Below are 12773 nucleotides of genomic sequence, written 5' to 3'. Positions count from 1 at the left end.
TGCACGTGTCAGCGGCCAACTCCTTTTTATTTCTTTTGAAATTTGTTTTATATCTTTTAATTAGATAATAAAAGTAGTGCATCTACATTTTTATGAATAGGAAAAATAAAGATTTTGAAAGTAGATAAATCGAAACCTTAAATTCTATAATGTTGAGATAATTGCTGATACTTTTTTTTTAATTAAAGTATAGTTGATTTATAATACTGGGTTAGTTTCAGGTATACAGCAAAGTGATTCAGTTATACCTATGTAAATATCTTTCATATTATTTTCCATTATATGTTAGTATAAGATACTGAATATAGCTACCTGTGATACACAATAAATCTGCGTAGTTAATTTTATATATAGTAGAGTGAATCTGTTAATCTCAGGCTCCAAATTTATCCCTCCATCACCTTTCTGTTTTGGTAACCATAAGTTTGCTTTTTATGTTTTTGAGTCTGTATTGCTGTTCTCTAAATAACTTCTGTATAGCATTTCATTGTATGGATGCACTACAATCTACTGATCCATTTACAGTTGATGGACTAGAAATGTTTCAGTTTGGGACTACATAAATAACACTGCTATTAATATTTGCTTACAAGTGAATGTGTGTACATATATTTTCATTATTCCCTATAATCACCTAGGAGTGGAACCGAAAGGACATAAATTAAGTATATAGTATATAGCTAACTTAATAAGAAAACTGCCAAATTTTCCAAGTGACTATACTAACTTGCATTCCTGCTAGCATGGTTCTAGAGTTTCTGATGCTGTATACTGATTTCACACTATTTAACTATTTGTTTATAAAACTCAGGTTTACCGATTTCTTTACACTGTGTAAAATTCATCCTTTTTAGGCGTTCAACGCAATGAATTTTGCCAAACAAACACAGTCGGGTAACACCACAACAGTCAAGACAGGAAATATTTCCATGTTATCAAAAACTTTCCTCACACTCTTTTGTAACTAAGAGCCCCTTTTCAATTTCAGTCTCTTGAAACCATTGATCTGATTTTTGTCCAAGTAGTTTCATTTTTTCCAAAATGTCATATAAGTGGAATCACACTATACACAGATTGTATATGCAGCATACAATCCCACTATACAAACAGTTGGCTTCTTTCACCTAGCACCATACTTTATCTTGTAAACTTCTTTATTTTGTATCGGGATATAGCTGATTAACAATTTTATGACAGTTTCAGGTGGACAGCAAAGGAACTCAGCCATACATACAAATGTATCCATTCTCGCCCAAATTCCCCTTCCATCCAGGCTGCCACATGACATTGCCACATTCCATGTGCTATACAGTAGGGCTTTGCTGGTTATCCACTTAAATATGGCAGTGTGTACATGTCCACCCCAAACTCTGTAACTATGCTGTTCCCCCATCCTTCCCCTTAGCCACCCTAAGTTCATTCTCTAAGTCTGTGTGTTTTATAAGTAAGTTCATTTATATCATTTCTTTTTAGATTCCACATATACAGGGTGTCAGGCTTCCCTGATAGCTCAATTGGCAAAGAATCTGTCTGCAATGCAGGAGACCCTGGTTCAACTCCTAGGTCGGGAAGATCCGCTGGAAAAGGGATAGGCTACCCACTCCAGTTGGCGAAGGCAATGGCACCCCACTCCAGTACTCTTGCCTGGAAAATCCCATGGGTGGAGGAGCCTGGTAGGCTGCAGTCCATGGGGTCGCTAAGAGTCGGACATGACTGAGCGACTTCACTTTCACTTTCACTTTTCACTTTCCTGCATTGGAGAAGGAAATGACAACCCACTCCAGTGTTCTTGCCTGGAGAATCCCAGGGACAGGGGACCTTCATGGGCTGCCATCTATGGGGTCGCACAGAGTCAGACACGACTGAAGCGACTTAGCAGCAGCAGCAGCAACCCACTCCAGTATTCTTGGGCTTCTCAGGTGGATCAGCTGGTAAAGAATCTGTCTGCAATGTGAGAGACCTCGGTTTGATCCCTGGGTCGGGAAGATACCCTGGAGAAGTGAAAGGCTACCCACTCCAATATTCTGGCCTAGAGAATTCCATGGACTGCATAGTCCATGGGGTTGCAAAGAGTCAGACATGACTGAGCAACTTTCACTTTCACTTTATAGGGGATGTCATACAATAAACGTATCCTTCCTGTCTGACTTACTCAGTATGACACTCTATAGATCCATCCATGTTGCTGAAAATGGCATTATTCCATTCTTTGTAACAGCTGAATAATACTCCACTGTACGTATGGACCACATCGTTATCCACTCCTCTGCCAATGGATATTTAGGTTGCTTCCAGGAACAGGGTTGCAGTGAACACTGGGGTGCATGCGTGCTTCTGTACCATGTTTTTCTCTACACATCTGCCCAGGGGTAGGACTGCAGGGTCATATGACAGCTGTTTGTTCAGGTTTTTAAGGAATCTCCATACAGTTCTCCATAGAAGCTGTGCCAATTTACATTATAGTAAAGAAGTGTTCCCTTCTCTCCACACCCTCTCTGGCATTGACTGTTTGGGGACTTTTTGATGATGGCCATTCTGTCCAGTGTGATGTGAGACTTCATTGTAGCTTTGGTTTCCATTTCTCTAATAACAAGCGATGATGAACATCTTTTCATGAATCTGTTGCCCACTTGTGTGTCTTCCCTGGAGAAATGTCTATTTATTTCTTCTACCAATTTTTTGATTAGGTTGTTTCTTTTGATACTATCATACTTTTAAAATTCATTCACATTGTTCTGTATATTGGAGATTGCTCCTCTTTACTGCTGAGTAGTACATCCTGTTGTATGGATGAACATACCATAATCCGTCCACTCACGAGCAGATGACCACGTTGGCTAGTCCCAATTTTCTGTTCATAGCTGAATCAACATTTGTGAATAGGTCACTGTATGGATACACATATTTTCATTACTCTAGGGTAAATGCCTCTGAGTGATACTACCAGGAGACAGTTCATGCATGGGGTCTTCTGAAGGAGGGCCACATTATCTTCATTACCTCCACCATAGTTTGGTCCCAGGTAAATAGCAGAGGGGGACACAGCTCCACCCATTAACAGAAAATAGGATTAAAAATTTACTGAGCATGGCCCCACCTATAAGAACAGGACCCAGTTTCCCCCTCAGTTAGTCTTTGCAATCAGGAATCTTCCCTAATCCACTTATTTTTCTCCATCAGCGGGCAGACAGACTGAAAACCACAGCCACAGAAAACTAACCGATCTAATCACCTGGACCACAGCCTTGTCTAACTCAGTGAAACTATGAGCCAAGCCATGTAGGGCCACTCAAGACAGACGGGTCATAGCAGAGAGTTCTGACAAAATGTGGTCCACTGGAGAAGGGAATGGCAAACCACGTCAGTATTCTTACCTTGACAACCCCATGAGCAGTATGAAAAGATAAAAAGACAGAATACTGAAAGAGGAACTCCCCAGGTCGTAGGTGCCCAATATGCTACTGGAGATCAGTGGAGAAATAACTCCAGAAAGAATGAAGAGACGGAGCCAAAGCAAAAACTACACCCAGCTGTAGATGTGACTTGTGATAGAAACAAGTTTCAAAGCTGTAAAGACAATATTGCATAGGAACCTGGAATGTTAGGTCCATGAATCAAAGCAAATTGGAAGTGGCCAAACAGGAGTTAACAAGAGTGAACATCGACATTCTAGGAATCAGTGAACTAAAATGGACTGGAATGGGTGAATTTAACTCAGATGACCATTATATCTACTACTGCGGGCAGGAATCCCTCAGAAGAAATGGAGTAGCCATCATAGTCAACAAAAGAATCTGAAATGCAGTACTTAGATGCAATCTCAAAAACAATGATCTTTATTCGTTTCCAAGGCAAACCATTCAATATCATGGTAATCCAAGCCTATGCCCTGACCAGTAATGCTGAAGAAGCTGAAGTTGAATGGTTCTATGAAGACCTACAAGACCTTCTAGAACACCCAAAAAAGATGTCCTTTTCATTATAGGCAACTGGAATGAAAAAGTAGGAAGTTAAGAAACACCTGGAGTAACAGGCAAATTTGGCGTTGGAGTATGGAATGAAGCAGGGCAAAGACTAATAGAGTTTAGCCAAGAGAACGCACTGCTCATAGCAAACACCCTCTTCCAACAACACAAGAGAAGACTCTACACATGGACATTACCAGATTGGTCAACACCAAAATCAGACTGATTATATTCTTTGCAGCCAAAGGTGGAAAAGCTCTATACAGCCAGCAAAAATAAGACCAGAAGCTGAGTGTCGCTCAGATCATGAACTCCTTACTGACAAATTCAGACTTAATTTGAAGAAAGTAGGGAAAACCACTAAACGATTCAGGTATGACATAAATCAAATCCCTTACGATTACACAGTGGAATAAGAAATAGATTTACAGGACTAGATCTGATAGATAGAGTGCCTGATGAACTATGGATGAAAGTTTGTGACACTGTACAGGAGACAGGGATCAAGACCATCCCCAAGGAAAAGAAATGCTAAAAAGCAAAATGGATATCTGAGGAGGCCTTAAAACAGCTGTGAAAAGAAGAGACCGGAAAAGCAAAGGAGAAAAGGAAAGATATACCTATTTGAACGCAGAGTTCCAAAGAATAGCAAGGAGATATAAGAAAGCCTTCCACAGTGATCAATGCAAACAAATAGAGGAAAACAATACAATGGGAAAGACTAGAGATCTCCTCAAGAAAATTAGAGATACCAAGGGAACATTTCACGCAAAGATGGGCTCAATAAAGGACAGAAATGATATGGACCTAACCGAAGCAAAAAATATTAAGAAAAGGTGGCAAGAATACACAGAAGAACTATACAAAAGAGACCCTCATGAGCCAGATAATCACAATGGTGTGATCACTCACCAAGAGCCAGACATCCTGGAATGAGAAGTCAAGTGGGCCTTAGGAAGCATCACTACAAGTGGAGGTGACACAATTCCAGTTTAGCTATTTCATCTAATTAGCTATTTCGTCTAACCTAAAAGCTGATGCTGTGAAAGTGCATCACTCAATATGTCAGCAAATTTGGAAAACTCAGCAGTGGCCACAGGACTGGAAAAAGTCAGTTTTCATAGAAAGGCAATGCCAAAGAATGCTCAAACTACCACACAATTGTACTCATCTCACACACTAGCAAAGTAATGCTCAAAAGTCTCCAAGCCAGGCTTCAACAATGCGTAAACCATGAACTTTCAGATGTTTAAGCTGGTTTTAGGAAGCAGAGATCAAATTGTCAACATCCGCTGGATCATCAAAAAAAGCAAACAAGTTCCAGAAAAACATCTATTTCTGCTTTATTGACCATGCCAAAGCCTTTGTGTGGATCACAATAAACTGTGGAAAATTCTGAAGGAGATGGGTATACTAGACCACCTGACTTGCCTCTTGAGAAATCTGTATGCAGGTCAGGGAGCAACAGTTAGAACTGACGTGGAACAACAGACTAGTTCCAAATAGGAAAAGGAGTACGTCAACGATGTATATTGTCACCCTGCTTATTTAACTTCTATGCAGAGTACATCATGAGAAACGCTGGACTGGAAGAAGCACAAGCTGCACTCAAGATTGCCGGGAGAAATCTCAATAACCTCAGATATGCAGATGACACCACCCTTATGGCAGAAAGTGAAGAAGAACTGAAGAGCCTCTTGATGACAGTGAAAGAGGAAAGTGAAAAAGTTGGCTTAAAGCTCAACATTCAGAAAACTTAAGATCCTGGCATCCAGTCCCAACACTTCATGGCAAGTAGATGGGGAACAGTGGAAACAGTGTCAGACTTTATTTTGGGGGGCTCCAAAATCACTGCAGATGGTGACTGCAGCCATGATATTAAAAGATGCTTGCTCCTTGGAAGAAAAGCTATGACTAACCTAGACAGCATTTTGAAAAGCAAAGACATTACTTTGCCAACAAAGATCCATTTAGTCAAGGCTATGGTTTTCCAGTGGTCATGTATGGATGTGACAGTTGGACTACAAAGAAAGCTGAGCACCAATTGATGCTTTTGAACTGTGGTGTTGGAGAAGACACTTGAGAGTCCCTTGGACTGCAAGGAGATCCAGCCAGTCCATTCAAATGGAGATCAGTCCTGAGTGTTCATTGGAAGGACTGATGCTGAAGCTGAAACTCCAATACTCTGGCCACCTAATGTGGAGAGCTAACTCATTGGAAAAGACCCTGATGCTGGGAGAGATTGGGGGCAAGAGGAGAAGGGGACAACAGAGGATGAGATGGCTGGATGGCATCACCGACTCAATGGACATGAATTTGAGTAAACTCCAGGAGTTGGTGATGGACATGGAAGCCTGGCGTGCTGCAGTCCATGCGGTCGCAAAGAGTTGAATACCCCTGAGCAACTGAATTGAACTGGGAGGTATGGTAACTGTATGGTTAATAATATGAAACTCCAAAACTGCTTACTTTCCCATCATATGTGAAGTTCCAGTTACTCTGCATTCTTATTAGTTCTTGTTACCATTTTTTAAGAAGTCATTCTAATAGGTGTGCCACGGGATCTCACCGTGGTTTTCAAATGGAATCATTTCCTTGATGACTAATGATGTTTGGTATCTTTCCATGTTCTTGCTATTTATATCTAGTCTTTGCTGATGTATCTGCTCAAATCTTCTATTTTTTTTCAAACAGATTGCTTGTCTTATAATTAAATGTAAGAGTTTCTTACATATCCTTTATATAAATCCTTTATCACGTATAAGTTGTACCAATATTTCAACCCAGTCTATAACATACCTTTTCATTTTCTTGAGTATCTTTTAAAATGAAATGTTTTTAATATGAAATGCCAATAAGTGGTTTCTTAAAATCTTATTTAAGAAGTCTCTGCCTAACACAAGGTCACAAAGATTTCTCTCCTCTGTTTTCTTTAAGAAGTTATACTTTAGCACTAATGCTTAGGTTATTTATACTTGAGTTAATTTGAGTTAACTTATGTTACATTTTTAGTTAATATGTTACATTTTGAGAAAAAGGGTGATGTAGGCTTTTTTTTTTTGGTTTGTCTTTTTGTTTCTCTTTTTTTGTTGAAAAAACTATATTTTCCCATCAACATATCTTGATACCTTTGTTGAAAATCAAATGCTCATTTATGGATGGGCCTATTTCTGGACAATATTATATTCCATTGCTCTATAAGTCTATTTTACAAAAATATGAAACTCTACTAGTGAATGTAATTTTATAGTAAGTCTTGAAATCAGACAAAGTCCTTCAATTTTTTCTATTTCAAAATCGTCCTAGCAATTCTAGATATTTGCATTTCCACTTAAATTTTAGAATCAGCTTGTCAATTTCTCCAAAACAGTCTTCTAGAATTTTGGATAGGCTTGCTTTGAACCTACAGATCTGTTTGGAGAAAACTAACATCTTTCTTACATTGAGTCTTCCAATTCATGAACATGGTATAGTACAATGTCCCATTTTTAGGTTTCTTTCATTTTCCTAAACTGTGTTTGTAGTTTTCAGGGAACAATTCTTAATAAATTTATAAATATACCCATAGTTATTTAATTTTTTATATTATTTAAACCATACTTTAATTTCAGTTTCCAATTGTTCATTGCTATATAAGGATAAAAGTATGTCTGTTGCAAAATCGTTTATGAGTTCTTACAGCTTTTTTCCTTTTTGAAAATTTTTGCAGTTTCCTCAGTAATTGCACATTAAGTATATATACTAATAAAGATAGTTTCACTTTTTCATTTTTAATCATGATGGTCTTTAATTTCCTTTCTGGAAAAGCCTATTTGTGGATTTGGAATTCAGGTAATGCTGGCTTACAGGATTACTTGGGAAATTTATCCTTCTTTTCTATTATCTGTAAGAGTTTTCCGAGAAATTCTGTCACTTCATTAAACATTTGATAAAATTTGCCAGTGAAACCATTTGAGCTAGGTATTTTCTCTGTTAGAAGGTTTTAAGCTACAAATCCAATTTCCTCAGTAAAGTTATTAAAGCTATTCACTTTCATTAGTGAGATTTTACAGTTTGTATCTTTCATGAATCTGCCGATTCACCTAAGTTGTCTGCTGCTGCTGCTGCTACGTCACCCCAGTCGTGTCCGACTCTGTGCGACCCCATTGACGGCAGCCCACCAGGCTCCTCCGTCCATGGGATTCTCCAGGCAAGAACACTGGAATGGGTTGCCATTTCCTTTTCCAATGCATGACAGTGAAAAGTGAAAGTGAAGTTGCTCAGTCGTGTCCGACTTAGTGACCCCATGGACTGCAGCCTATCAGGCTCCTCCATCCATGGGATTTTCCAGCCAAGAGTACTGGAGTGGGGTGCCATTGCCTTCTAAATTTGTTCATAATATTTCCTTATTTTTAAAATATCTATAGGATCTGTAGTGATATTCCTTCTCTGATATTGGCATTTTGTGTCTTTTGTCATAAGCCTTATATAGATATTTATTACTCTTATTAATCTTTTCAGAGAAATAATTTTTCATTGCATTCATTTTTCTTTATTGTTTTTGTTTCCCTTTTCACTGATGTTCTGATTTTATTGCTTTCTATTTTCAGATTAGTTTCATTTACACTTGTTCCTCTTTTTTGAGCTTCTTCGGACAGAAGTTCAGTTGACTCAAAATAAATACACTAACAAACACCATTTACAATGAAGCATAAAACAGAAGGCCATGCATTTCAAAACAAATTAGAAAAATATTATTACAGATTATTTCCATATTTTTTTCATATAAAACCGTACCTGGTTTGAGGCAATCCAAAACTGGTTCCAATGCCAACACGAGGTAGATAGTTAACCACTTTCTTTACTGTTGCAGGGTCTGGGAAGTTGAACATTATAGCAACTAGGAAAAATAATTTTTAAAAGTCAGAATGAAATATAAGTGCCTTTCTGAAAAACAGATTTCTTGGTACAGTAAAATGCTTACTCTTAGTCCAGGTATCTACTCAATAGAAGTTTTATAGTATTAGTTTTATCATAGTATATATGAAGTTTAAGCATTAATATGCCAGAGATGATATTTTTTCTACTCATAGAATGTTCCTTCTCTATTGTTGCATTAATGTGACATGAAGTTGAGATTTTATCTAGCTACAATTCTGAATTTACAAAGTTGAATTTTGGCAAGTTAAAAATATACCTATAAATTTCTATAAAAAATGTAAGATTATATACTTAATCTAATATACTTAACCTATAGCTACTAAATTATGAGTTGTATTTACTTCTAATCATCAACAACCTAAAAAATACTCTCTTGTAATTTATACAAATTCTTGTATTTTCTTGTAGTTTATGTAAATATTATATAAACATATAATAGTGCTTTTTGTTTATGCTTTGTATGTTCACATAATCCAGAACAATGTGTGACCTGAAGAAAATTTTTTCCTCCATGGTCAATAATCAAATGTTTTTTAATCATTTCTATTTGAATAATTACATACTTTGAGGACATTATATATAACTGCAGATATCAAACTGTATATCATATACATGAATACGCTCAGTATGTAAATTTTAATTTATGACAGTGATGTACAAAATTTTATCCTTAAAAAGTATGACAATAACAAAGTCATAAAATCATGGCAGAGAATTTAGAAGATAGTACTTTGGTTAGTCCTGAAATTTTAAAAAAATTATGGCAGGTGACCAAGGCCATAAGGAAAAGGCAACAGAAAAACACACAGAGATTCACAGCAAAGATGCTTAAGAAATTTTAAAGCAGGAAAGAATGTAGACTGAACTAAAGTGTAAAACATTCACTCAATTATTCACCTGAAAGAATAATGTTTACATTAGAAAGAGTGGTAAGTGTGTAGAAGAAAACCAAATATGAAAGGGAAAACATCTTTTCCTAAAGAAATCTGTATTCCCTAAAGATGCATGATTTCATTAAAAAAAGAAAGTATGCATGGAATACACATTATGTGCAGATTTTTAAATGAAAGCTTGTAGAGTCTAGAAAGAGAAAATGTGAAAACCTAAAAATCTACTTAAATAAAATAAGCATGTACAATAAATCACAAGATTTTACATACTCTTACTTGTAAACCCCCACTCATACCCCACAATGCTCTCCCTTCAAGTTCACCTTGTCCCTCCTTCTAATCTTAATGAATTTCACCAAGCTCAATTCTAAACCCACAAATTGAATTTTAGTTCTTTGAAGAATGAGGTAATACAAAGCAACCAGGACAGTTCAGTACCATCTTCTGACGGTTCTTTATAAATGGCAATAGATTAGACAAAAAAATTAAATAAATGTATGAATTATTTGATTACCCTCTCCCCTCTTGAAACGCAGCCACCTTCCAGAAGGAGTTTAAGCATCAGAGCACTGCTGAGCATACCAAAACTCTACAACTGATTAAATGGGTACTTATCCCCCATATTTATAAAGTCCTGCACTAATCTGTGATTTGGCCAGAAAAATAAGATACTGGAGATAATTCTAAGAAAAACCAAAAGGGTATAAACTATGAAGATGCACGTAGTTCAAAAAAGAGATCAGTAATGCAGAGTAGGCTGCACAATTCTATCCAAATGGAAACAATACGGAATGGAAACAGTATGGTATGTTCAAAATGAAATCTTAGGGAGATGGAGGTTAGCTCTGTAACAACATACATCTGCAACATCATCTCACCTCTGTTTGCCATAAAGATCTCCAGGGCTGTATTTTGCAAAAGATAACGACGAGAAAAGATCGATCGTATCTCTGAGAACAGCCATTTCCCATGCAGCCCTTCTGTATATGCCAGGATCTAGTGAAGAAAAAGAGAATCCTCAGTAAGTATTATGGAATCTTTCTGTTCTTTCCCCCAATTAAAACACAGAAGTGCTCATTAAGAAAAATAATTTCTAAGAAATGAATAAACAGTTACTGAAATAATTTGGAGTAATTGCAATAATAATTGTGATCTAAAAACTAGACTGCAATTCATGAAAAAGATGTTTAAATGAAACAGCAGAACAAAACTGTAGCACATCTATTTTATATTTGGGGGCTTTTTAAGGCAATGATGTCATCTATTGCTTTCCAGGAAATACATATAGCATTACTGATTGATTTTTGAGTCATATTATAGAAATACAATATTAGACAAACTTTAAAAAGAAGAAAGACCTCAAAAGAATGTCCTACATGCTTATAGATCACATATAAAATTCAGTTTCATATAATATATCCAAAAATACTTTTTATATACTCTAAAATTACAAATTTAAGTTCATAAGTTCAAAAAATCACAGTAATAGGGTCACTGTTAAGGCAACAGTCACTCATTCAGAAAGCACAAAGACCGACTGTATAAGAGGTTAAGCATCATTTTGTCATTGAAGCTAAACACAAACCTGCGAATGAACTCAGCATAATCTCTCTATGGAGTAGGTGGTTGTCAGAGTAACTTGTTACAAATTCTTGTCATCCCATGTGACAGACGCAATGGCTTAGAATTCTTTGCAAACTCAAAGTAATCCTGCCTTTAGTACTAAGCCACTCTGTTGCTTTGTTATTCAAGCTTTGTTTTTTAAAAAGTTCATTTCAAAAGCTTAATTAGGAAGGTGTTAAAGGAAAACCAGATTTGGAATTTCTCCACACTAGTACTTCACAGAATATTAATAAATAAAATGAGATGGATGTGCTATCAAACACTGATGAAAATTCATGAAAGCAAATTAAGTTAAACAACTAAGATAAATCTCTCAAAAGTAACCACCATTAAAAAATACAAATAAAATGACATTTGTATATGATATTGCATTGTAAGGACAAAAATGGGATAAGTAAAGAGGAAAAATAATGAATGTTAAGAATTTATCCTACATAGATGCTGTCTACTTTATATTTCCATTTTCTAGATCTTAATTATAAAAAATCTATGATACTTAATGCAAAATATAGGGTTTCTGTTGTCTTTTTTTAAAGAGGGCAACATTAGTTAATTCCCTAAATATGTATTTAGATTTTTCTACAGAAAATATTCTATTTCTGGTACCACAGCGTCTAGAAATGAAAGAATGGGCACAACCCCTAGGTTCAGTATTTTCTGAAAAACCAAAAACAATTCAAAATTCCAAACAACTAATTACACTTTCAGTTTTAAAACAGGTGAGAAAGCAAGTCCTTCAAACTCTTTCATACAATCAATACCTATGTAAGTAAGATCAAGAGAGACTAACAGAAAAGAGGACAAAATATGGATACTACTCAAGATTTTTTCTAACGGACTGTCACTTGTACCCCTTTCTCTCACCATAACCAGTAGGTCCGAGGCTCCAGAGTTTGCAGTGGCCTCCTGACTGGTCTCTCTCCTTCTAATCTTACCTGGAGAATCTACTATAATCAGAGGAGTCAGAGAAGATAGCTTTCCAAATATAAATCAGATCGTACCTCCGTGTACTTAATACCATGCAGTGGCTCCGCAATACATGCACAGTGAACTCAGTGCTGCGCAGTCGCTTTAGACGTGTCCAACCCTGTGCAACGCTACGGATTGCAGCCCGCCAGGCTCCTCTGTCCATGGGATTCTCCGGGCAAGAATACTGGAGTGGGCTGCCATTCCCTTCTCCAGGGGACCTTCCTGACCCAGGGACTGAACCTGGCATCTCCTACATCTCCTGCATTGGCAGGCAGGTTCTCTACTGCTAGCGGCACCTGGGAATCCCAATAAACACTGAAGTTCTTCATAATTGCTTATAAAGCCTTGTATCTGGGATTGTCTGATGAGCCCAACTCACTCTCCATCAGGGCCTTTATATGTGCTT

General features: G+C 36.9%; 1 protein-coding gene across 10 annotated transcripts in view; it reads right to left on the bottom strand.

Moving 5' to 3' along the window:
• The window catches only part of LRBA (LPS responsive beige-like anchor protein), a 749961-nt gene that overhangs the window by 214997 nt on the left and 522191 nt on the right, over positions 1 to 12773 (bottom strand). For all 10 annotated transcript variants that reach the window (XM_015101368.4, XM_060400971.1, XM_060400970.1 and 7 more), the window contains 2 exons: positions 10654 to 10771; positions 8742 to 8844 (listed from right to left, as the gene is read on the bottom strand). In XM_015101368.4, coding sequence (XP_014956854.3) covers positions 8742 to 8844; positions 10654 to 10771 — 221 coding nt within the window. The remainder of the gene's footprint in view (positions 1 to 8741; positions 8845 to 10653; positions 10772 to 12773) is intronic.

This window comes from Ovis aries, chromosome 17 (assembly GCF_016772045.2).
Source record: "Ovis aries strain OAR_USU_Benz2616 breed Rambouillet chromosome 17, ARS-UI_Ramb_v3.0, whole genome shotgun sequence".
Taxonomy (NCBI): Eukaryota; Metazoa; Chordata; class Mammalia; order Artiodactyla; family Bovidae; genus Ovis; species Ovis aries.
The sequence above is the reverse complement of the archived record's forward strand: the minus strand, read 5'-3'. Positions and strand labels throughout refer to the sequence as shown.